The sequence below is a fragment of the Ananas comosus genome, linkage group 6 (genome assembly GCF_001540865.1).
Source record: "Ananas comosus cultivar F153 linkage group 6, ASM154086v1, whole genome shotgun sequence".
Classification (NCBI taxonomy): Eukaryota; Viridiplantae; Streptophyta; class Magnoliopsida; order Poales; family Bromeliaceae; genus Ananas; species Ananas comosus.
In genome coordinates this window covers 10,644,725-10,671,887 of record NC_033626.1, presented here as the reverse complement: position 1 = coordinate 10,671,887, position 27,163 = coordinate 10,644,725, and the positions used below count along the sequence as shown (strand labels likewise).

General features: G+C 33.2%; 2 protein-coding genes across 2 annotated transcripts; both read right to left on the bottom strand.

Annotated features, from left to right (window-relative positions):
* On the bottom strand, window positions 11,866-16,169 carry LOC109711260. Its single transcript, XM_020234214.1, has 5 exons — window positions 14,897-16,169; window positions 13,843-14,203; window positions 13,410-13,491; window positions 13,027-13,275; window positions 11,866-12,221 (listed from the first exon to the last, which is right to left on the bottom strand). Exons 1-4 carry the CDS (start codon window positions 15,423-15,425, stop codon window positions 13,069-13,071), a joined length of 1,179 nt encoding a protein of 392 aa, XP_020089803.1. The 5' UTR covers window positions 15,426-16,169; the 3' UTR covers window positions 11,866-12,221; window positions 13,027-13,068.
* LOC109711308 lies at window positions 21,228-25,687 on the bottom strand. Its single transcript, XM_020234282.1, has 5 exons — window positions 25,265-25,687; window positions 23,969-24,162; window positions 23,850-23,883; window positions 22,581-23,191; window positions 21,228-21,662 (listed from the first exon to the last, which is right to left on the bottom strand). The coding sequence occupies exons 1-5, from the start codon at window positions 25,572-25,574 to the stop codon at window positions 21,414-21,416; spliced, it is 1,398 nt and encodes a 465-aa protein (XP_020089871.1). The 5' UTR covers window positions 25,575-25,687; the 3' UTR covers window positions 21,228-21,413.

Below are 27,163 nucleotides of genomic sequence, written 5' to 3'. Positions count from 1 at the left end.
TTTTGTTTTATGTAAAAATACGTATAGTTCTCGTATTTGGAGAGTTTATATAGAGCACATATGTAGATGCTAACTCAACAAGGCATGCCCAAGTCAGGGATCTTGGAATTAATATAGGATTGGAAAGTGTAACGACTCTGGTGGAGTATTTATGCATGCATGCATGGGGTAGGTTTCTTGCCCTAGTTGTTCTCTACTTACGTACGTGGAGGACACCTTTTTAGTTTGGGCCTCATTAAAAATTTTGCGTGTGGGAGATTCTAGCACATGTATCCGATAAATTTCGTTATGTATTTTGCCTAAAGCACTGACAAAATAAAAGTGGAGGAGGAATCATTGTAGAATAAAATAATAACAGTGTTATGAATAATTATAAACCTATATAAAGTCATAATATTTCTTGCCACGTGGCAAGTCACTTTTAACCCTCATAGCCCCACTTTGAACTGAACCACCTATTTGAACCGATTCTCTATCTTCTCTTACTTTTCTCTTCTCTAAATTAGCACTTGAACCGAACTGCTCATTGCGGCTCTAAACATCTGAACTGAAACAATGAATTGCCTCTCTGATTTTTTGTATGAAAACTGAACCAAATGCATTCTAAATCGGACTACTTATCTAGCACTTGAACTGAACTGCTCATTGTATCTCTAAACATCTGAACTGAACTATTAAACAGCCTCTCTCTGAACCTCTGAACCGAACCAAATCGTTACGGTAGATTAATATTAGTCGGCTCCAAATTCTTATCCCAATTCTTAGAATTTTTTTTCACTCCTCTTCCGGAGTGATGAACTATACTTCCTCTCATCTTTCATTTGACTACAACAATGGCAACACCTATTAGCGTTGATATTAATTTTCGCCGTTTACTTCGCAAGATCTGCGCTAAATTTTCGCCTCATGCTCCAAGGTACGGAATGACATTACATGCGGGCTTGAGATTTTTCTCTTACTTCGATGTAGAAATTCGGAGTAGCCGAATCATATATAGAAGTCATTACAAGTTGGGGCACATTGTCTTCGAATGCTAATCGTACCAAAGACGATGCTGCAAGGATTGCTATTGGGAGGCTTCGCAACTAGCTAGGGGTGGAAACGAGCCGAGCTCGAGCAAGCTTACATCGGCTCAAATTCGGCTTGAAATTAATTTTGAGCCTAAATTTAAGCTCAAGCTTGGATTGAAATTAATTCGAGCCGAGCTCGAGCGAGCCTAATTTCGAGTCAAGCGAGCTCGAGCCCTAAACGAGCTGCTTGAAATTCTCAACATCATACGATCAATAGTTTAATTTGTATAGAACATTATCTATAATTTGATACAAAAATATGTCTAATAGTTCAAAGTACAAAATAATTATATGAAATATACTATTATAATATGAAGAAAAATAATTTATGAGTTAAATATCTAATCTTTTCAGCCTCACATGTCTTCTCTTCCGCCTTCAATCTCCATATTATTCATTTCCATTTATGCAGTCAAAAATAAATAAATTATATAGATAAATATTGGATTAAACTATCCAATCATATATAACTAAAATTAAAATTTTATATGAATAATAATTTTTTATTTTAAAAATATTCTGTATATTTTCTCAAGTATACAATTAATAATAAGATAGTCAACGGTGGGCATATGCTGTTAGTTGGTAACTTGGAGGGCTTCCGGCTTGGCCACTTAGGGTGAGAGACAGAAAAAGAGAAAGAGAGAAACATATTGAAAATTTAGAGCTCTGTGAAAGAAAGAAAGAAAAGGAAAATGTATAAATTTAATAAAATTTTGCTTTTTTATTTGCCTATTGGATTTGTTTTTATGGACCAACAACATTGGCCCAATTTCAACTAAACTGAGATTATTCACTCAGCCTATATATAATTAAAATATTATATATATATATATATATATATATAGAGTGTAGAACTAGTATGCTATCGAAAATATAGAGGATTTGATGTTTTCGAAATTTTGACCATTTGATTAAGAATTGTATGGTTGGGATGATTGCGGTCTTCCCTAGAATTAAATAATACCCCTATAATTGAGTGGTCCCTACAAGGTAATAATAATATTAATCAAAAGATAAAAAATGATTAAAGGGGTTGATTTAAGAATCAAAAAATCGAAAGCACCAGATCCTCTATACTTTCGATAGCATATTAGCTCTAATATATATATATATATATATATATATATATATATTTGAGCTTTTCGAGCTTTTCGAGCCTTTTTTTTTGTTCAAGCTCGGCTCATTTAATTTTGAGTCGAGCTCGAGCGAGCCAAATATCGAGTCGAACGCGAGCCAGCTCGCTCATTTGCCAGCCCTACAACTAGCTAAGCTTTGAAGTTACGGACACATATTACGAGGAAAGAAAATATTTAACAGGTTTATACAATCAGATTTGTCACGATCGTGAAGAGCTTCGTGACGAATATGAAATGCTTAAGTTAGACTACGACTTTCTTAGAAGGTTTTATAATTCTTTGATCATAGAAAGGGACCGATTTGTTGCTGGCTTGGAAGAAATGAAGAAAAACATTAATAGATATTTTGAAATAATTCACCAATCAACGTTGTTCCAATGGATGATGAGATCACGGTGGCAAATCCTGATGAATATGTGATGGCGCCTTCTCCTGATCATTCGCCTACCGTATGTGGTCCAAAACATACGATGCTAACCGATGAGAATCCAAAGACACCTTTTAACTGTAAAAACTAAACTTTACCTTTTTTTCTTCCTTCTTTCTCCCTTTTTTTATTTCGTCCTTCCTTATTCTGTCATCTTTTTTCTCTTTCTTTTAGGATTTTTATTTTGTTCGCGTCGTGAGTAGCTAACTTTTGTGTTTTTGTGTTTTCATCCTTTTCTTTCGATATAGGAGTTGATTGTTTGTTTGCGTCGATCCTTTTAATATGGTGTCCTCTTTATTTTAATATGGTGTTCAGTACAAATTTCTATGTATTTATTATAGTTTAAACTTGATCTGCATTACTGGATGGAAGTGGAAAAGAAAAAAGAAAAGAAAAAGTAAATTAAAAAGTTCAAAAAGGAGCTAGTTTTATGCTGAAAAAAAAATAAAAAACAAAATAGAATCACTGTGCACACTTGATCTGCATTATTGGATGGAAGTGGGAAAAAAAAGAAAGAAAATGTAAATAAAAAAGGTCAAAAAAAAATTTTACGCTAAAAATTATAAAAAAAACAAAATAGAATCACTATGCACACTTGATCTGTATTATTGGATAGAAATGGAACAGAAAAAGAAAAGAAAAAGTAAATAAAGAAAAATAAAAAACAAAATAGAATCACTAAGCATATGTTCTCTATTTTCACTTCTAACTCTGATAATAAGATTGGTGTGTAATTTTATAGCGATTCAAAAAACTGCTGGTATCTTGATCCATTTGTGGAGCTCCTTTGGAGTTTTGTACCGACAAAAGGAGCACAAGATACTAATACGAACAAATCAAGGTTGAATAAGACAGAATTTAAATCAAATAGAATTCAGGTGTAAATAATTGTCTGTATAATGGAGACGAACAATAGACAAGTATCATAGTTATCCCCAAAGAAAGGCTTCAACAAAAATAATGGCACAAGAAATCTTGAGAACACATGCAATATAAAGAATTTTAAAAAATCCTTAACAGCTCAGGTGAATATCGTACCAAAATTCTCATATCATAACCATAACCAAATGAATTGAGAAAGTAAAGCATGACAACTTTTAGTTGACATATAGAACAAACGGTCCTCTACATCATGGAGAATTAGCCAAATTATTGGAACAAAAGAGCAAATATTATGTATTTATGTGTTTTATGTTTTAGTGCGAGGCGGAAATGATTGTTCATTTCATTGACTCTTATTTTCAAAGAAGTAGTCACCTGATATATAAGAATGTCATATTTTCAGATAGAATGGCATAAAATGGTCGTGTGCACTCTAAAGATTCACAAAAAGGTCCACAATCATGATATGACGAATTCTGAATTTCAAGTTTGAACATCGAAAACATCAAGGTTGATTGACATCATTTGAAACATCTATCATATACTGTCACAGATTGGTTCAAATTTCAGAACTGAGAAGTAAAATGAAAAATTCTTAAAAACAGACAACAAAGTATCTCATATACAATTTCAATTATGCAAGCTTTCGGACATAGTGTATGCCTTAGGCTATGCTTATGATAATATCCAAAGCCACCCCATCTCAATTTGAAACTAAAGAGTGTTGATTTTGGATTAATAATTCACTTTGTCGTATCTTGGAAATGCAGAAATTGTCCCACATCACAATTTTTAATCTTGAGATGTGAAATCGGAATCCTACCATCTGTACCAAAGTTGTCTTAATGTGCTTTATGAACCTTTAACCTCGACTTCCTATGAATGTTGTCAAGGTCACCCTATCAATAAAACCCATCAGATAAAGAAGTAGAAGCAGCAGTAGAAGGCTCAAAAACTCATATGAGTTATTCTAAAAGTTAGACCAAGCACACACTATGAGTCAAAAGAAGTGCGCGATTATGTTGGTTAATTTATTGAACGTGAGAAGCCAAAATCATACAGTAGCAAAGGATCAAAATTAACAGTTCTAACACAAGCTTTTAGGAAATCACCCAAAGTAACTAGGAGTATGCCAACTGCGGCGAATTTGTCTGTCATTCTTTAGCTCAATACTGAGTTAAAATTGAGAGGAGCTGAAAGGGCTTCTACACACCGAAACAAAAACAAAATAAAGATTAAAAAAATTCTCTTCGAGTTTGACCCTCCTATATCCTTACAATTTCAATAGATTAGTTATAAAATTTGTCCTGTATGAGGATTAAATCCTTTAGTTGGCCTCATTTAGCTGCACATGTTCATGAGGTTTCTATTTTAAAAGTATTGCTGATGACTTTTGTGATATTTTTTTAGATAGTAGTCTAACAGGAAGTGCTTAATTGTTGCTAACAAATTTCACCCACTAAATTGTTAAAATTTGAGTACTCCAATTGGAATCAAAAGCTCAGGGACTAAATTTGCAATCAATTTATTCTAGAAAAATTAAAGCAGCAATCAATTTATCTCTAGCTTTCCTGTTTTGTGGAGATCTTCGATAAAACGCTTCACTTGCATATATGCATGCTATCTTAATACCCAAGCTAAAGCAGGCAAATTCATTATAACTTCAAATTATCACTTCTAATTAGTAGGGCCTGTGTATACTAATGTTGAGCTAATTAACAAAGCACTGTAAAAACTGTTGCGCCGTTGAACCGTAGTAAATGAGCAATTATCTTTTGAGGAAAGTAGTGTTTGGATGGATTAATAAATACAACACCTGAAGCTTTTGAAACAATTATAAACTTCACAATTTCCATTAGTGCTGGTCTTAGGGGTCGGAAATATGTTAGCATACATAATATGGAGGTCTTCAATTGATTCAAGCATGCAGTACGTTCAGGGGACCGCATAAATTTGCCAACACACAAACAACTCAACAACTCATAGAGGACGCTTTGTGGAGAGCCCAAAGCAATTCCCTCGAAACTGATGGTGTCTGATTATTCGAAATGCAAATAGAGACTACAAGAAGTAAATTTATTCCTCATTCAAGTGGCAAGCAAACAATTTTTTTATTTTTATTTTTTTTTTTTGAGAGATAGGTAGTATGCTACCCACTTCGTTTATTTTATTTAGAAATAAACTTAACTTGAAATGTGAATCAACTAAGATTCGAACTTGGAACCTCGGATATCAACCACCAAGCAAACAATATTATTATTGATAAAAGAATTGGAATATGATAGCCAAAAGCAACAAAGCTAACTTAGCCGGCTACTACTGGGTGTAATGAACAAAAACTTGACGGGGACCATTCCTAATGTAAGACTTTGTAATACATCATCATCGTACTATTGGCAAAGATCTCAAAACACTATGAATGACGGATCATGTAGACTCACATTAAGATGGTTCCAACCAAATATTTGTTCATGTCTAGCCAAGGGATCCTATGGAAACTTATAATGGGTGTTGATGTTCGGTTTCAAATGCACCTCTCAAATGAATAAGTATTCAAAATAAATATAATGTGTCTAACTCATCATAAACACAGGTGGGTCCAGAACGACCCGTCATTCTGTGTGAGAGAAAACCACGTTTATAGCTGTGTGTCAAAGTTTCGTTCTTGCAGTAGCAATCGAATAGTAATATTGAATGGGCGAGTTAGAGAAAATTTGCGGTGGTTTAAGGACTGTGTCTTTCCTGTAAGAAAATGACTTTTCCTTTTTAATGAGTTGTTGTAACTCACGAAATAGATTTAGTTGGCCCTGGTTCTTCTTTGTAGTAGCAGCAAATTAGTATATAGCTTTTATAGATAGCACGAGGCTCAAAACTTTTGTAGATAATCTATGGTGACCATTGCAAAGTGTTTTATATAATATCTTTTTCCTTGGATAAATTGTAGTGTTGGTTCTTGTACTCTTGAATTCGTCAAGTCTAAATTTAGTTCTCAAAATAAATAGTCATATGGTAGTGCCTTTTTTTCTTTTTTTGTAACACTTGCCTCGCACGTGTTCGTTGGTTCTTCATCCCTCTTATTTTTGCAAATTCATTCTTCTTCTTGTCTACTCCAATCTTTTTTTGGTTTTATTTTTATGCATAGTTGAATATATACGAAGAAGAAGCAATAGCATTGTTAGGATTTGGTTAAATTTGTAGATTAATTCTAGTTGGATTAGGTTTAATATTTAAATATATTGTAGATAAATTAAGATTTAAATATTAATTAGAGTATGAATCTAACTAGATTAGAATAAATATTTAAATCTAGTGGAGATAAATGATATATAAATTTAAATATTTATTGGAGTAGGAATTCTAATTGGACTAGAATTCGCGTACGTTTTAGAGGATGCATTACAAAAGCACCCTTTGGGATGCTTTTGGAGAGGGAGTACTGCCAAAAAGTTGAAGCTCTTTGGTGGGTAGTACCAGAGAGAGAGTTGGCTGGTTGCATGCATCTAGTGCACTGGTGCATGTGAGAGAGAAAGAGAGTTGTCTTTAGATTTATAAAAGACGAGAGAATGGTAGAAGAGATTCAGAAAGAGGGCTCGGATTGTAGCTATTCTGTTGCAGAAGAGGAGTCAGGTGCAATCTTCTTTTATTTAATAAATTTTATTTTACCCGCATATTTTCTGTTTTGGTTTTTCTCTATTTTGTGATTGTATTAGCTTTTGCTTAGGAGACGGGTTTATGGTAAAAATTCGATTTGACGTTTCCGTTGCGGAATCCCAACAATCGGCACCGGATCCACAGCAGTCGGTATCGGAACGGATTGTGGATTCTCAAAATCCGGTGCTGGGGCGAGTATCGGATTCCCAACAAGCATAGTATACTTCTTCTTATGCTTTATGTTTTTCTCTTAGCATAGTTTGAGTTTGACATTTGAATGCATATATAAAGAGTAAACAACAAAATTACTATCAAAGGAATTACGAAAAAGAAAATTTGAAGAACTAGATGGGAATAAAGAAGTATATGAGAATAAGAGCCTTTCTTCCAAATTTAAAGTAATTCACTAAAATTTCATGATTAAGCTTTACGAAGAACTGTCAAGAAAGATGAAGAAGCATTATACAAGATGGCTAATAATCACAAGTTGAATCTAATTAAACCAATTGACCCTTTTTAGTGGTTGTCGTTTTTCTACATCTTTTTTGCTATTGCCTTGGTTCTGTTCTATTGTAACTCCAAAAGCAACTCTATGATCCTGTAAACTTTTTAAGTTATTCTTTGCTTAAATAAAAAGATTGAATTATTGCTTAGTTTTCTACACTACTTTCTGCTTCGGAAATCCAAATTGCTTTTCTTATTTTTTCCTTTTTAATTAACTATTTTTATATTTCTCTCAAGAAACTAACAACGATTTGGAATTGTTGTTGTGGATTTATTTACTGTTGCCTCACTTCCGTACTACTGTAAATCCTAATTCAACTCTATGTTTTTTAAAAGATTTAATGTATTGCCTATTAATACGCTTCTTTTGCTTCGGAGTTTTTTGTAGAATTTTTTTTTGTCTACAAGGATTTTTCTAAACATGTTCATATATAGTTTTTTTTTTTCTTGCATAATCTTGCATGGTCTAGGTCCTTCATCAATAATATATAAGAATAACATTTCGTAGCAATAATTTTTAATGAATTTTCAATCAATATCAATGGATCGCTAAGTTGTAAATATTATATAGCCAAATAGATGGACTCAAACCCAGCTGATATCTATTCAAGTCCGAGTTGCAATTGGTCTGCCCCAAGCCTAACTATCCATCATGGTTATAGCCTAATTGAGAAAAGCCCAACCTGTGGGGCGTTTGGATCAATGAAGTTGCAATCCGGTTGTAAATTAAGTTTAGTAAAATAATTATAGAACCATTGCTGTAAAAACAAAAGCCCCTTTAAAAAAGGTAAAAATGTTTAGAACTCATTTCAACTATCGCTCATTTTAATTTAATTATCATACTTTTAAAAATTTTAATTTTACTATTGGCTATTTTAATTTATTTGATTTGGACCGGTTAATGACTTCTTAATTTAAAATTTTAAATGTGATGTTTATCATTAAAGGTATATATTTCATATGATCATGTTACTATAAATATATTAAAATAAATAATTAACTTAAATTTTGTATCGGAAGAGCTATCAGTTTGTTTAATAAAAATTAGATTTTTAAAGGATTGAGTAGTCGAATCAAAATGATCTTTAGTTCACATAAGTTCTATGCATATTTACCTTTAGAAATTAATATATGTGCAAAATAACAGAGGTTACTTATATATAATTAAGTAAAAAATAAATTATTTTATTTATTTATTTCTATTTTTACGTAAAAATATGTGAAGAGCCCTCAACTATAGGTGATTCTGAAATAAAACTTATAAGAAGTATTTTATTTATAGTGTTAATTAGAAACTTACTCCTTGCAGTTTGATCTGAACTTCAATTTTGTCTTTAGAATTTCAATCAAGGCTGCACAATATTTCAGCATGAAGATGTGGTAAACACTAAATATTAAGGAAAACTTCAAAAAAGCCCTCCTGAGGTTCTAAACTTAGGGCTTTACCAACCTACGATTTAGCATCACTACAACAGAATTAGATTATAGGGATACATTTGTAGGATGCTTTTGTGTAAGTGTTCCATTTATGCCAAAATATTTTTAAAAAATCTATTAAAGCCTAAATATAAAGCCCAATCGAATCAAAAACAAAAAATTTTTCTACTCAACCAGATCTACCCAGCCCACTCAGTCTGACTACTATACTCTTATGAGTATAGAGCGTCTTGTACTCATAAGTTTTTGGCCATTAGATCTACCCTTTAATCATTTGCACCCATTAGATTGTACTATTCAACCAACCACCCACTCAACCCTAGAGAACCCACTATCAACCTAACCATAACTACTCTTATCCTAACCACACATTTTTTTATCCGAACGGCCGAAAATTTATGAGTACAAAAGGCTCTATACTCATATGAGTATAGTAGCCCTAGCCTATATGGGTTCGGCTACTATACTATTATGAGTATGATCGCCCTCGTACTCATGAGTAGTTTTCGATGATAGAGCTTCCGAATCGACGATCTACACCGTTAAACGTTATTTACAGTATTTAAAATTTCTAGAAATCAAATTTTATAATTTTTCGACATTATTTACCTTACGATAAAGAGGTCACAAATTTGACAATTTTTAACGGCCTGTATGGGATACTTGCTAGTTTAACGGTGTAAAAGAATCGGAATTTGTTGAATTTTTGATAGAAAATTATATTCACTACATAGATAAAGTTCAATAACTCCGATTTTGAATTGAAGGATCCGATCATCCTTTTTTAGGACGTCGTTCGATTTTGACCATTCATTTTATGCAAACTTGATGGACTTTTTTATGATTTCGAAAATTTACAAAATTTATTTTTTAGAAGTTTCAAATACTCTAGATTATATTTAACGGAGTGGATCGTTGATTCGGAAGCTCCATCATTTAAAATAACTTATGAGTACGAGGACTTCAATACTCATAATAATATAATAGCCATGGCCTATATATATATATATATAGGCTAAATTACAGAAAACCCCCTTATAATAATCCGCTTTTTCACTTTCCCTCCTGACATTTAAAAACTTATACTTTGCCCTCCTGTAAAATAAAAAATGTGCACTTCACCCCTTACCGTTAGGGTTATGTTAAAAAATATATTTTTATGCCGAAAATACCCCTCCGCCATCTCCCTGTTGCTTCGCCTCCCTCCGGCTTGCCACCTCGCCGCCGCCTCGCCGTCTCGCCGCCTAGCCGCCTCGCTGTCCTCCACTGCCTCGCCCTCACCCACATTCCCTTCGCCGTCCTCCGCCGCCTCGCCTTCGCCTTCTTTGCTCTTCTCCTACTGTCGCCCACCTCGGTTGTCTCCTATTGTTGCCGAAATCGAGGGCGGCGAGGGTGCAGAAGGAGAAGGGGAGCAGGTGGAGAAGGAAATGGAGAGAAATCGCGGCCGATTGAAGTGGGAATCGCGGCCGGACAAAGGGGCGGTTGAGGAAGATGGGGAAGAAGACGACAATGGCGAGGGGCAAAATGGTCATTTTACACACCGTAACCCCCCTGTGAACATTTTTCATTTTACAGGGGGGCAAAGTGTAGGTTTTTAAATGTCAGGAAGGAAAAGTGAAAAAGCGGGTTATTACAGGGAGGTTTTCTGTAATTTAGCCATATATATATATATATATATATATATATATATATATACACACCAGCCGGACTATATATATATATTATTCTAATAAAATACTTAATTATAAATTACTGGTTTTTAATCAAATTAAAATAGATATAAATATCTAAGTTTTACTTTTAATAAGGCTAATCTATGTTAATAGAAAAAAAAAATAAGCCAAGTTAATTTTAGGCCATTGGATTTTAATATAACTTGATCAAAAAAATTTCGATTGGTTTGATTAAAATCGGACTAGTTCACCGGTTTGAAGGTTGAACTGTCGGTTTGAATAGTTCGGAATAATATTTTTTGACTTATCCAGTTCAAAGGGTTGAACTAAACATTTTTATATACTGACTCACAATCGAACCGGTCGAAGGGTTGAACCGATCCTTTTTATATACTGAGTCACGATCTGACTGGTCGAACTAACTGATTTGATCTGATTTTTAAATTATTGATTAATCCCTCAGATTAAATCTTTTTATAGTTTTTAGTGACTGCTTCATCTCAGCCAACTTCATACATATTAGCCATGTGGAAGCTGGCTCAAGCGTGTTCAGTTCAAGTAAATTAAGGATACACGACAAAACGAGCCTATTAAGGCTCAATCTCATCAGTGTATCTCACTTTTAACTCAATCTATATTGTAATTTTATGTTGTTGCAAAACATTTAAAAAATAAATGTAAACTTCATGTATAAGTATAACATAAATATTCTCAATTACCAATATTCTCAATTACCCGAAGATGCGTAACGACATAATTTAATACTATATAAGCTTATCCTGCACTTTTCTTGAAGCCTAAAATCACGATCTCATTCTTGTGAGACTCCGTTTGGCATTGTAAGTAGGATGTGTTAAAATATATATCTTTCCACTCCCCTGAAAAAAATTGGGCTTGTGCATAGATCAAATAACATTATCTTGCGCATATTGTAATGAATCTATCAAAATATATGTTTTGACAATTCTACTAAAAAGTAAAGTATGTGCCATCAACTTAGATATTATAGCGTGTCTTCAGATATATAAATGAATGCAAAGTATAGCTTATAATCAAGAACTGAGAGGCTACACCCGAACAAATAACACAAAATAAATGCTAGCAGGGTACATTCATCAGAACCAAATTTATACGGGGAGCATCCCAACAGCGAGATGATCTAATCAACCGTCTATTATACTTTAAGATTCATACATAACATGTGATGGAGAGACTCTCCATATAAGTTTCTACATATAAGTTTCTACAGTAAATAGGGCCAAAATGATACAATTGGAAACCTTTAATTGGCGCGAACAAATCCTTATATATGCACTACCTACTTGACACACTCAATAGTCAGATAATAGAGGAAAGGTGTGAAGATTTTAAAATATCTTCTGAGATTTCGACCATTGCTAGTTTCGCATCCGCAAATGATAGCAGCAATTCATTACAGCTGAAACAGAAGCAAAAGAAACAGCATTCTTAGAGTTAATAACCTGCATATATATACATACCAGAATCGGTGCATATCAGGACGTAAAATTTATTCTTAGGAATTATTTTGAGTTCAGCTCAGGTGTGCTGAATAATCTGTAAAGTTCAGAATTTGATGGAATCTTAATTCGTTGAGCACCCGGTTAAAATTTTCTTATCGTAAATCGATCAAAAATATCAGTTTAGTTCCTTCTGAAATTAAATGTCAGAAAGGTTGAAAGTCCTGTTTCGGTACCTCCAATAGCTAAGAATTTCTCTCATTTACCAACGTTCACAGAATCTGGAATCATAATTATGACGAGAATGCATGGCTATGAAAAACATGGTTGAGAGTTAAATAATCTGGTGAAGGAATTCACCCTGATCGCTTTTGGCACGAGATTGGCAAAATGATGGGCCTGATTGTGACGGCAATCTAATGAGTTATGAAAAGCTTTTGCAATGTTAGGGCAGAAAGTGTGGACAAAGAAGTTCAATCTAGAAAGTCAGCCTTATCCATACTTATTGTAGCAACTGTCATGACATAGAAAGCCTAACTGCACTAACAATCATCCGGTTTCAGCAACCGATCTCATACTTGAAAAGTTTGGCAAGATGCTTACGATAACCATCGTAATAAGGTGTTTCCGAACTTCGATTTATAGTTTAAAAGTTACACTGGCTATCTTTCTTTCTGATCTTCAGATGATACCATGTATACGAAATCCAACTGACAACAATATGCCAAAGCTCAAAAGTACTTTAAAAGTGAAGGTCGAACTTACCGAAGTTATGGGCAGGAAACAGATATCTGATATAAAATGATGCTAGAAGGCACGGCAGGTGAAACAACTTCTCAAGGAACGAATTTGGCCATCTCGGCGGAAGTACGATGCTTTTCTTGGAGTTTGAGAAATGTCTTGAGCTTGGTTGGCAGAGGCAGCATTGCGCATTTCCTTGGCTTTTTTCTCAGCGGACCTCAACTTGATCAAAATTTTCTCCATCGAGGATGATCTTTCCTTTTCGAGCTTCATCTAAATGAGAGAACACAACATTCCGTTAACAAATAAATACCCTGCTTTACTCTTACAGCATATTCGTATTTCAAAACCGAATCATAGCGTAAGCATGGTAGAGACTCTGCAGATATAGAAAAAAAAAAAGAAACCTCTAATTTCAGGATTGCTGTCTCGGCTTTTGCTTTTTGCAGATTCTCCCATGCAGCGATCTTTGCCTCCTCTCTCTTAAGCCTTAAAAAGGAGAAAAACTCAAGTTAATCAGGGTTCCAACTAAAAGGAAACAATCACACAAGAAGAACTAGTAGAATTTCAAAACCTATGGCAATTTGATTGAAAATTGGTCGCTAATTGATTTTCGTTACGAAAATAAAGCAATGAAAAGTGATATAGCATTTACTATTATTGAGACATTGTGCCATTCTAATCAGCTATTGGAGCCCACGCAGCACATGCTTAGAATGTGGTAGTTTGATGAGCGATTGATCGGATGTCATGTAAGAGTGTACAACTGCTATAAATGATGTTTGTTACGTAAACGGCTTTAGGGGGATACATTAGAATTTTGTAACATTTTTCGCTTACTTTGATCTGTCTTTTGCTGTCTCATTTACTTCTGAGGACGAATCCTTACTCTCCGCACTCTGTCTTCTCCAGTAATCTATGATGTTTGTCGGTCGGTTCTCAGAGTTCCTCATTGAGTGCTTCCTCGACCACCTGGTTATAGTCACGTGATCATCCACCTGCACATCTTTGATCTCAAGCTTCGCGAAACGGCTCCCCAGCTCTTCAATGCGGTAGTTCGATGGCGAATGGGAGAACGAAGGATTCTCTCCAGGAGAAGAGGGAGCGCTTCCCTCGGGACTCATTTGTGTAGCCACATTCTTCTTCGAAGTAAGAGGAGAATTCGCAGCGGCTACTGCGACTGAATTTTCAGTTCTCTCGTCTGCGTGCGAAATCAAAAGATTATCATCAGCCAAATGGACAGGAACGAAAGCATGGCCTCGTGAAGATAATATTACAGATTACGCATTAGAGTGTGAGCTGTTATTCTGATCCAAGTTAATGCACAATTATCAACTACATCATAGTATACTCCTTTACAAATGCAGCAACCGAAAACGAACCCTTAACAGTTTTCGCACAAAGATGAAGTCCTGTACTATGAAAAGAGAAGTGATTCTGATGTGCAAAATGTATGTAATTACTAAACAAGCACGACGAACATTTATGGATTATGCAAAAATCATCTCAAAATGAAGGCTCTAGAAAAGTCCCTGAGACTGTAATGGCAATCTTATGAACATGCTGAAATGAAATTGTTCAAACTATATACTGTTTAAGGACGACTTAGATTCTTAAAGGTACTTAAGCGATAACGACCGCGCAGAGGATGTGTTATTACCGACTAGCAAGTAACTTCTGAAATAATAAACAATGACAACGTCGCTTCAAAAAACAAGAAATAGCTGTCGCGTGAATATCCGGACAATGTATTCAGTTTTCGAAACTCTCAATCAGAAACTTGCAGGACGATTCCCAGAATTGCCTGTAAGTTTCACGCAGACGATTCCGACCAACAGAATCGTATCCTCGCAATTCGCAAACTAGAAGTAGAAGAGTAACAGAAGCTCGGAACCTTGTACAGTGTCCTGCGAGCTAGGCAACGACGAAGACGACTCGATCAACATATCCAACCACCCGTGCACGCTCGCCGATCGCGCCACGCACGACTCGCCAGCGGCGTTACAGGGCCTGCCGCAATTACCGCCGCGCTGCGGCATTAGAATCCCGGCCATGAAAGGAGAGCCGGCCGCGAGGTTCTCCATCAGGACGGTGTCGAAGCAAGGGCCCGACGGCGAAGCCGACGACGAGCGCGCGCCGCCGAACCCCGAGGGGTGGCCGAGCGGGCCGCTCTTCGATTTGGGCCGTCGGTGGTGAGGCGGTCGGGCGGAAAGCCTGCCGGCATTTTCAGCGGAGACGGGACTGAGAATCCACCGCTCCGCGTCCTCCCATTTCGACGGCAGCTGCCTGCCGTTGCCGAGGGGCAGCAAGACCGCAGTGTTCGCGCCGTACTTGCCGCGCTCCGAACTCCACCCCTTGGGGAGGTAGTTCGGGGTCCCCGGGCCCGACCTGCTGCAGGAAGAAGCGGCAGAGCTCTTGCTCATTCCTTCGCGGCGGCGGCGAAATTTTTTCAAAAAAAGTAAAGAAGCGGGAAATCGAAAGCACCGCCGGATCGGAGCGTCTTCGCCTATGGCTGTTCGGAAACCTCCGCCTCTGCGCTCTCAAATCTCAATAGTGGTGTGAACGCTGAACAGGGGAGGAGGGTGGGGTTGTGTGAAAGGGAAAGGTGAAGGTGATCTCTTTTTCAATAGATCTGGATCTGGGCCGTGGTCACTATGCATTATGCCAAAAAGACGAAAAAGATTGTACCAAAATGTCTCAAAAAGTTGCAGGAAACTCAAGAACGGTTAATTATATACTTGAAAAAAAAAAGAAAAAAAAATCCCATTAATATAAACTCTCTTTTTTATAAAGAGATCTCACTCTCTGTTTCCTTATTTATGTCTCTCATTTCCTTTTTTTTAAAAAAAAAAAATTAAAGAGATTCTGGTCTCTTATCATGTAGTTTATTCGCATAGGATGCTCTTTTTTTTTTTATTTTTAAGTCAGATCTATTGACTTTTCACAAGCTCTTACTCCATTTGTTTAAAATTTTTTCCTTTATTTAGATCATTATTATCTATATTATGTTAATGAATCAGTTACTATCACATATCTATATACAAATTACAGGGGAAAAAAGGAAAAAAAAAAAACGACAAGAGGAACTCAATAGGATCAATAATTGTAGAGCGAAATGAAAAGAGCCCTCGTCCTTGCCACTTGTTCTCTTCCATTTCCTAAACCCTAACCCTAGGTAGAGAGACTGGGGGGAGTGGGGACACAGTTTGAATGGTTCAAGTGGCGCGCGGAATTCTCCATTTTTTGTTTTTTATTAATTGAATCGAAAACGAGGACGATTCGGAAAGGGTTAATTGCAACGGTAGTCCCTAACCTTTATCAGATTTTTATTGTGGTCCCTAACTTTTTTTTCTTTTTTTTTTTGGGCTAACTAGGTCTCTAATCTTTAAACCACCGTTTGGTTCGGGCTTATGTAAAAATTTGTTATTTCAAGAATAGGGTTAAATTCTTTTTTTTTTTGGCTAACTAGGTCTCTAACTTTAAGCCACCGTTTGGTTTGGGCTTATGTAAAAATTTGTTATTCCAAGAATAGGGTTAAATTCAGGGTTAAGGTGGATTAGAGTAATTTTACGTTTGATTGAGAATTGGGTTTAATTCAGGTATAGATAAAATAGTGTTTGGTTGGACTAGGAAGGATAAGAAGGATATTGGGTGAAATAGTATTTTGTTTGATTAAAGTAGTGGGATGGGCTCGGGTTAGCTAACCCCACCCCCCAAATTAGGTGTTTGGAAATAACTTTCGGATTAAAGAGTTATTCTACCCCTTAACCCTGAACCAAACGGGTGCTAAATCTTTCTTTACTAAGATTCCAACAATTTAAATTTTTGTTAATTTTGACAGAATAGACTTGACAGTTCCAACAAAGTCCTACTTAGTTATATAGATTATGGTTATTATTTGATAGTTTTTTGTCTATCTCAGCACAAACTTCTTTATGTTTTTGAAATAACTTGGTTTGATTCGACTCTAAAAATATCATGTGCTTCATAGCAAAGTTGAGATTAATGCAATATGCGTGCATAGGCAAAAGAAAAGTTAGGAATCTAAATAAAAAAATAGATACATATTAGAAACCAATAGTATAATTAATTCTAAAATTAAGGCTCTATTTGGTTCAACGAATAATAAAAGTTGTCTCCGTTGTTCCACCAAACGGGATTATTTTTTTTGGTCGAATATTTTATTGCGGTCAAATCTTGTTATTTCCTTTTATTCCAAAATAATTTAGAATAAACTATTCCACCCTTTAGGTAAAATAATATTATTTCAATGTTTAATTTCAATCTTTATTAAAATTATAAATTGAAGTAAATTAAATTATATAGGGATGATAATTTACATATTATAATAAATTATTTTTATTATATACATTATTTGTTGCATTATATTAATACATATTATTAGTACCTAAATATTATACAAACTTATACTTAAATATTATAATAAATTATTTTTATTAAATTATAATTTATATCAAATTCGGCCATTATCTTTCCTTTTTTCTATTTCTTATTATTCTATAAAATTAATCAAATGTAGTTTCAATTTTTTTTGAAAATAGCATTATTACAAACNTATAATAATATATATTTATTATATATAAAATATTAATTTTTATAAAATATTGTTATATTTCTCATAGGAATAAAATTTAGCAATATTTTTATTGACAATTCATATATTTTAAGAAAAAAATATTGCACCATATATAAATTATTTATATTATCTAAAAAATTTATATGCATTCGTCAAAAATTTGCTAAAAAACTAAAATATTTAACATCTTATATTTATAATGTATAAAAAAAATAAAATAAAAATATGAAATCGCTATGTATCGGCATAAAACGCGCATCTAAAAAGTGTTCATATCGGACACGTGTCCGATACTAACATGCAAGTATTCGATATAAACATACAAAACTGATAGAAGTGTCGGTGATACACAGATGATAACAAAAACAAAGATAGAAGGTTGGGAAAAGCCCGCAAAATGGCAGAACGGTTTCAAGGCAATAATTTAGCAGTACAGAGATTTTTTTTAGTACGTCTGTAATCTAGTAGCTAGGGTCACCACTAAAAGTCAAAAAAGTGGCATTATTGATTCCCATTAATCAGTGTAACGTACATTTGTTTGAAAATGGCATGTGTGGGCCCACTCAATTTTTTAAGTTTTTCAAAAATAATTCCCTCCCATTTTCTTTGGATGCCCTTTGCAGCTCACATTGGCTCTGGCCTGATTTGTTTCACGTGCTAGTTGAAAATATTATTTTTATATTATATAATATAATTTTAATTTTTATTAAAATTACATATTTGGATTAATTTTATACGGCTCGCTTTAAATTTATTTAACTACATTAAAGGAGAGTTTGGGGGACCTTAGAGTGACACGTGTCCCCCCAACCCTCCTCTTCTCTCTCCTTCTACACACACACACACATATATATAATACAAAATTTAAAATTTTGATATTTTTAAATTTTAAAGTTTTAAATTTTAAATTTAATATTTTATATTTTAAATTATAATATTTATTTCCAAATTTTAAACTTTTCATAATTTAAAATTTTAAATTATTTTTATATAACTTTTTATTTAATTAATAATTAGACTTATAAAACTATATAAAAATATTAAAAAATATATAATTTATTATAAAAATAATTTTATATCCGCAGCATCGCGCGGGTAATTCACTAGTATATAATAAAAAGGCAGATATATTTTTTATAATGTTTAAGTTTTTAAATGTTTAAAAGTTTGGTGTTGTTTATATTTGTCCTTTTAGTTTATTACTCGTAATTTACTATTTATTATTTAATAAAAAATAAGTAAAATATTTATTTTGTCATTATAAATATGTTTTTTTAAAAAAGTTTTAAAATTATGCAGAAATATCCTCTTAAAAAATTTTCTAATTTTTTTTTCTATAAAAATTAATTTAATTCACCATTGTTACTTCTAAGGAGCTACAACTGTTATTTTAAACGATTAGAGACAAGAAGATTATATAAACACTTTTCGATTTTTGGGGTCTTTAGCTGTCATATCACCGAATTAGGCCTACGACGTAAATGACGTGTTTGTTTTGTCAAAATTTATTTTCAATTTAAAGATAACTCCTAGTTTAATTAAAATTTAAGATAAAATAATTTCCTACTGTTTTTTAGATAAGGAAACGATGGCTTTGAAACTTTAATTATCTCATTCTTTTTAATTTATTTTGTTGAAAATTTCTACACCGACAATGGAAAAAGAATTACAACAGTTAATTATTTTATTACTTTTTTATTTTTTTATTTTTATTTAGTAATAGACTTCGGCACCATCCAAAAAAAAATATTTTGAAAAGTAAAGTTAATAATAAATTTAATTTATTACAAATCAAACAGCGAAAGTAATGATTTACGGTCAAAAACAACTCCGCTCTTTTTTAATTTTTGTAAAACAAATATATCAAAGGGGACAGAATCTTTCCCATTTATCTTTTATTTTCTGAAGAATGTTCATGGACAGGTGACAGAAATTGAAACAATATTATTGGACTGTATTTTACTACATTTTGAAATTAAACTTTTTTTAAGTAAAGTTATGTGCTTTTATATTAACTAGTTGAATGTACGTGCAAATGCACGTAATAATTATTATAATTTATTTTAAATTAATATAAATTTGTTCATTATATATATTCAAAATTTTATAATAAAAATCATATTCATAAATTAATATGTTATATTTTATTAAAAAATATTAACAATATCCTACAGTATTTTTTTTAATATATATCGAATATTTTTATATACCTTTTGATTTTTGATGAATCAAATTTAAATATGTGTCTTAAACTAAAAGCATCAAAATTTAATTTTCATTTACTTTAAAATTTAAAATTTAATTTTGATCCGCTGTAATAAAAAAATTAACTATTAATTCAAATTTGATATCAAAAATTAAATTGAATCCATAATTTAAACTTAAATTTTAATTTTAATGTAAAATAGATGAATAAGAATACTATTTTTTAATAATTTGATCATAATCGTTTGTTTTTATTTGAGATATTTTTTTAACAAATTGACTATAACAATTTGTAGAANTACTTAAATTTGATTTATCAAAAATTAAAAAATATATAAAAATGTTTGATATATATATATATATGACTACTATACTTTTATGAGTATAGACACCCTTGTACTCATAAATTTTTAACCGTTGATTGATGGGATGTGTGGTTAGTGTAATAGTGGTCCCCACTTAAAATGATAGCGGTCCCCTAGGATTGAGTGGGTAATTAGTTGAATAGTATGATCTAACGGGTAAAAATGATCAATGGAATAAATCTAAGAGCCGAAAACTTATGAGTATAAGGGAGCCAATACTCATAAAAGTATAGTAGCCGGACTCATATATATATATATATATTCGAGCTTTTCGAGCTTTTCGAGCCTAATTCGAACGAGCCGAGTAATACTCAAGTTCGACTTGAAATGAATTTCGAGCCTTTTATTTTGTTCAAGCTCAGCTCACTTTTCGAGCTTTTCGAGCCTAATTCGAACGAGCCGAGTAATACTCAAGCTCGACTTGAAATGAATTTCGAGCCTTTTATTTTGTTCAAGTTCAGCTCATTTAATTTCGAGTCGAGCTCGAGCGAGCCAAATATCGAGCCGAACGCGAGCCGGCTCGCTCGTTTGCCAGTCCTACGTCGAACCAGTTACATTTTTGAATTATTGTCCAATCCGATTTTTAAAACAGTGATAATAGCATGCCAGTAATATAGAAAAATTCTTTCTGACGTCAAAATTCAACCTTACAGTATAAAAATTAATTTTCTAGCATTTGAGTTCTACAAATTGAATGTTATTATTATGATAAATTTTATTATCAAAATTAATTTTGATATCCGGAAAACTTATTTAATTATATCACCATCATACATTCTTTATTATTTTTTACTCCAGCAGCTAATATTAAGGATTTTCCGGGTTTAAATACTTCTCTGCAAAGAAGGCGACGTCAATTCGGACGATTCTGATACATTTAACTTAGATAAAAATGTACAGAACTTATCTGAATTATAGATCATTTTGAAATGACTATTCATACTTTCAAAATTTTAATTTTACTATTCAATCTTTCAATTTGTCTAAGTTGAGTGAGTCACCAATCATGAGCTAATTACTAACTTTAAGAAATTTTTTATAGTTGCGAAAATTGTATGAAATATAACAAGTAAATCTATAAATATAGACCACATAAAATTTCGTTGACAGACTCAAATTAAACAAATTAAAAAACTAAAATTTAAAGAGTTTAAATTATTAATTTAAAATAGTCTATAATTTAAATAAAGTTCTGTATAAATTTAGTGAATAAATATCACGCAATTAAGTTGAGGAGTCATTAATTAATTCTCTGGCACGAGTGGAGTCCCCAATCGGGTGGAGTTGACGTAATCTTGTGGGGAGTGCGGGGGCAAACCGGGGATCAGCAATCCAACGGCCCTGGCGAATCTGAGTAGCCGCCCTTCGGCGTAATCAGAGCCCTCCACGTATCCGATCAAGAAGCTGCGGATGAGCTCCCACCATGCGTTCATGTACTTCGGGATCACCGTCCACACCGAGAAGTAGTTCTTGTTCGGCTCATCGCTCAGTACCTGCACCTCAACAATATAAAATAATTAATAATTAATAATTAGTTATTAATATATAGAGAGTAGTACTAAAAATTTTATTGTTTTAAAAAAAAATTACATATTTGTTTTAGAATCTCCACTTAAGAAACCCAAGAACTTGGCAAAAGTTTCAAAATTTTTATCATTTAAACATTTGGTTATGATAGTTTTGGATTTCACCGACTATACCTAATGCAATTGACTAAAAAGCTCGATGGTTGGTATCTGAGGTTCAGTTTCGCAGTCTTGTTGCTTAATGTATTTTCAGCCGAACTAATTTTTTTTAAAAAATTGAACGAAGTGAATAGGAAGCTAAGTTTTGAACTTCCAAAGTAGAAAAATAATTTAAAAATTATGCCACATAGGTAAGTACAATTTAAAAAGCCCAATAACTCATTTTAATTTTTCATCACAATAAAAACTCAATGATCCAGTACTTTGTTTATAAAACTTTTGAAGCTCTAAAGCAGATCAATTGTTTCAAAATTACGCCGAACAAAAAGAACGCAAGTATGTATATCAGAGAGAAGCTGTTGTTTCAATATTACGCCAAGAGAATTGATATGGGAACATTTAACAATTGTATAATTTTAATAGGAACAGAGTAAATACTCTATGAATTGATTCTTTTGCTCTTAAAGCACTAAATAATAGTTATTACCTACAACTTTAAGAGTTTTTACTAGTTTTCTTTTTTTGCTTTTTGTTTTTTGACACTTTCTTCTAATCTGCAGTGTTCTGCCTACGTACTTATTAATTTGCCCAGTAAGTTTGAGTATTTTTCTTTTTGGAGGAAAAAAAAAAAAAACCCTGATCTGATCTTTTAATGTCGAAGCAAGATTTGCAAATACCAACACTTTTAAGCAAATTAGACATGAATGTGAGGGAGAGGAGACTCACCTTTCCTCTGTAGAAGCTGTCATAGTAAAGGCACTTGCCAAAGTGCTTGAACGAGAGAACAGAGTCATCAAAGGGCACTCTAGGTACCACATCATTGCAGTAAACAAACCTGAAGTACCTCCTCTTAGGCTTATCCAAGAACCCCTCCACAAACTCTCCAAGCCTCTTATCTCCAACCCTGGGTTGCCCGAACGTGTACACTCCCTCCAACCTCTCCAACATGTTATGCTCTTCGTGCAACGCCAACACAGCAGGAAACAGAATCGCCAGCGCGCCTCCCAGGCTATGTCCGGTTATCAGAACCCTCGCATTCTTATTCTCCACCAAAGCACCGCGAAGTTTCTCGCGAATGGTGTAGTAAGCGAGCGGCTTCGCTGATGTTTGGATATCTTTCGGCCATCCGACACTGGTTTTTTGTAGGCCTAGTGCCTTCATGAAGCCTAAGTGGACTCTGCCCACGTTTGGGATCTCGTACCACGAGAAGTCGATGTCGGTGCGCCACTGCATCGCGTCGAATGGCTCGGTGCCCTGGAATGCCACTACGATGAGCTCGGCGTCCGTCGGTTTGTCGCAGAACATGAAGGCTTGGGTGGAGTAGTCCCCTTGGTACTCTGCAATGTAGCAATTGAGAAACGATGATTGAGGAAGAGGTTGGGTACGTACTACGTAGTGTGCAAAATGAGTTAGTATTGTGCATGTTAATCCTTTTATTGTTGCGAAAAATAAATAGTAGAACATTTTTGTTAATAGAACAATTTTGGTTGTACAAAGTGAGAGTAAATTGGATAAGAAAACCAAAGCCAAAATAGTACTTGGGCCGAGCTCCCAATTAATAGTGCTTAGCCCATTCCCAATTAATGACCACCTTTGTACTAAAAAATCAAAAGCTAGTATACTTCTGGAAGTAAATAAAATCGTTTATTTTTACGTCATTTCTCATAACGCAGCATTTGGATCGATGATCAGTGATATCTAACATTATCTAGCGTATTTAAACTTTTTAATAATCAAATTTCATAAATTTTCTATATTTCCTATCTAGTACTATTAAAGTAGATCAAAAGTTATCAATTTTTAATTGTTAACTTGAAGATAAATTAAGGATCATTTGGTCAGGTAAATGATGTTGTAAAATTATAAATTTTTAATTCCTATGAAATTCAAATAAATTAGATCGTACTAATTTAACAGTGTCATTCATAAATTTAGATGCCCCATCGTTCAGAAACAATGCAACAATATTATAGTAATGCTCTGAGCTTATCTTACCGTTCCAGAAACTATAACTCCCCAAGAACTTCATCTGCATTTAAACAATAAGTTGTCAATCTCAACATAAAACTTAATTTTCACTCACATAATTAATGAATTTAGTGTTAAATCCAAACCTTCCAATGGTGTGTAACAATGGTCTCAATGGATGCTTCATTCTCATAAGCTAGCTTTGCAGCCATGATAGACAATGCAGCATTGTATCTGCTATCACTAGTTTTGATCTTCTTATCCAAGTCGACTCGCGTGTCGATGAGTCCAATCGCCGATCTATATGTCGACTTCGTTTTGTCCGGCATCCTCATTTTTCCTAAGAAAAGAAATTAATACAAGTGAGATTTAGATTCAGAACCTCCTGTTTTGATAACATATTAAATAATACTCATTTTTTAGAGACTTAAATTTTTTTAAAATAGTATTTTAAATTATTTATATTCGGTAGGTACGAAATTTTATGGATTTTTTAAGTCTTGAAACGTGAGAAGCAATCTTGTTAGTTTACTATTAATTACTTCCTCGTGGGTAATAATTTAGTTTAGTTGGCGTGTTAGGTGTAATTAAGAAAACTACATTGCTAGGAAACTCACATAGTATCGTTAGCATAACCTTATTGCATATTATTATTACATTATTGGTAGATATTTTTAAATTGCATTAAAAAGTAGGGCTCAACTTGTTATGTTGGAATTAATTATTCAACAGAAAACTGTATTTTAACATTTTATATGTGTATTTGAATTAAACAAAAGAAATTTAATTTACGAACAACTTTTATGGCATACGAAACAGCCGTTTATATCTAAAAATCTAATTAATTAAGTTGTTAGTAGTATTAGTTTCATATATTTTGAATTCGCTAAGGCGAAATTTTTTTAATAAGTCCAACAAACAGAGTCACATAATTGAATTTTTACATACAAATTTAACTAATTAAATTGTTGCATATTTCAACAAACAAAATTGAATTTTATCTCTACAACAATCCTTTAGTGTTCCTGGAAAAAAATTTTCCGTTCAAAGAATAAGATGAAATTAATTAAATACGAAGTTAACAAACTGATAAGAACTTGAAAAATTTTTTTTAAAAAAGTGCCAATTCGTCAATATATCTCAAAACCATTGTAATTAGTTTGTTAAAGCTTAATTAAAGATCTTGTACTGATTTTTCATTTCATTCTTGCTTCTTGTTTTTTTTTTTATCTTTTTGAAAAAATTACGTCTTCTATATTATATGTCAATAATTAATCACAATATAGCAAATAAAGGTTGGGAACAGGTATTGATGTCAAAGCTAGTTTTGATATTGCGAAAGTAAATATTCTGTATCTGATCATGATATAAACTTTTGCTCTGGCAATAACATAAATTGTTTTGACATTAATATTATTTTTTCGATCATAGAGGTTACGCACCTTTCACGATATTACTGAAGAGATTCCAGTAACTACCATTCTCATAGAGAAGATTCATCCACTGCTCGAGCGCAGAACCAACGAGAGCCATTGGTTTCTTCAACTTTAGGAGAATCTTCTGCAAGAGGAGGGAGATGAAGATCGCCCATCTTCTTCCTACTTTGTCTATCTCGGTGCCGATCGGGCAGTCGACGGCGTTATTCTTCGTAAGATCGCTCGAAAATAAGAGATAGAAGAGATCCAACATCCCTCCTTTATCCGGTCTTAGGACCATAAAATCGCCGCTGTAATCGCCATCTTGTTGATCCATGAGGACTGAGTGAGAAAGAAGAACAAAAAGGAATAGAGCTAGGTTGAAGCTTTTTTCCGAAGGAAGAGAGTTGATGGAGGTTATACCAACTTCCTATTGCTTAGCTTTCATTACTTGAATGTGTATATATATCTAAGCGTAAACAAACACGCGGTAGTTAATCAAAGCCACGCTTAAGTCGCAGGGCCTAACTTTGTTGAGAAGCTCTTCAATAAAATCCCCGTTGGGACAGTTTGATGAGTTGTGTGATTAAAAACAAGTTTGAATCTTAAATTTATTTTGATATAAAATTTTTTTTTTCTTATCTCAGCATCATGTTAGACGACAGATTTAAAAAAGATCCAATAAAAGATAATGATGTGCTCCTTAATTTTTAGGTATTTTCGAAGCTTTTACTTATTTAAATATCAGAACAAGTTATCTAATAATAATTTTTATGGTTGCAAGTTAATAAATAAGCTTTACTTTAGCTTTTACAAAGGTGTTTTATTTTCTTTTATCACAAAATGACTTAGAGGTCGTATATAATATGCTGTTTTATACATTTAATCGTGTGCTTCTTTGGAATAAATGAAAAGGAAGTGATGAATAAAATATTCATACATTTAAATAGATCCTTAATTAATCCCATGCTAAATCACATGCTTATCCACCTAATTAATCATTATCTACATCGTTGACCAGATCAACTTCCAAGTCCCCCCACCAATTATTTTCTCAATCCGTGTTGGAAGGTTCATAGCTTGTAAGCTAACCCATTGGCCATTGGCCATAATATTAAAATGATGTACGTTTGTTACTTTGTCGTGTTACATGTGCCAAGTGGATTACGTATATAACTTAGCTCCAAAATTTTGGCACACAATTACATGGAGAAACACCAACCAACCAAAAAAAAAAAAAAGTAAAACAATCGTTTTTAATTAAAACCTTAAGTTTTAAATAATTATTTTTTAATATTTTTATATTCAATACTTTTTGTCATATTTGGGTTTGAAATATTAGCGTTTACCCAAGACGTAGACTTGAATTGAATAGGAGAAATTAATAAAACCTGTAGCCTGATTGGATTCAAACTGGGAATTAATCGTGTGAAATATTTATTTGTCTCTAATATTTTAATTTTTTTTTAAGATAATGGGTTGTTCAACCGAACTATGCAGGTTATGTAAAAATCAATAAACAATTTTGATTTATAGTAGACTCTTAATTTTGTAGGCTTGTCCTAGCACACTTGCTCACAAAATTAAGTGCTAATTAAAAGCATAAACGAATTTTTTTAAAAAAAGTACATATGAAAAGTTAAGAGCTCTCTTTTTGAATTCATATTCTTTGAATCTTAATGCTGTAACTTTAACTAGTACTAGTATCTAGCAATTAAAAAGTAATACCATATTAAATTTCTATTGTGATCTCTAAAATTTTAGTGATCTAATCCTTATTAGGCCACAAAATATATGAATAGATATGATCAAAATAAGTTTTTTTTTTTTTTGAGAGATAGGTAGCACGCTACCCGCTTCGTTTATTTTATTTAGACATAAACTTAGCTGGAAATGTGAATCAACTAGAATTCGAACTTGGGTCTC

Coding starts and splice junctions, on each gene's coding strand:
- LOC109711308 (XM_020234282.1), bottom strand. CDS start 25,574: ATGGATCAACAAGATGGCGATTACAGCGGCGATTTTATGGTCCTAAGA. Junction 24,163..25,264: donor CTTCAGTAATATCGTGAAAG/GTGCGTAACCTC, acceptor TTCTTTTCTTAG/GAAAAATGAGGATGCCGGAC. Junction 23,192..23,849: donor GAGTTATAGTTTCTGGAACG/GTAAGATAAGCT, acceptor GCTACATTGCAG/AGTACCAAGGGGACTACTCC.
- LOC109711260 (XM_020234214.1), bottom strand. CDS start 15,425: ATGAGCAAGAGCTCTGCCGCTTCTTCCTGCAGCAGGTCGGGCCCGGGG. Junction 14,204..14,896: donor CTCGCAGGACACTGTACAAG/GTTCCGAGCTTC, acceptor TTTCGCACGCAG/ACGAGAGAACTGAAAATTCA. Junction 13,492..13,842: donor ACAGCAAAAGACAGATCAAA/GTAAGCGAAAAA, acceptor CTCCTTTTTAAG/GCTTAAGAGAGAGGAGGCAA.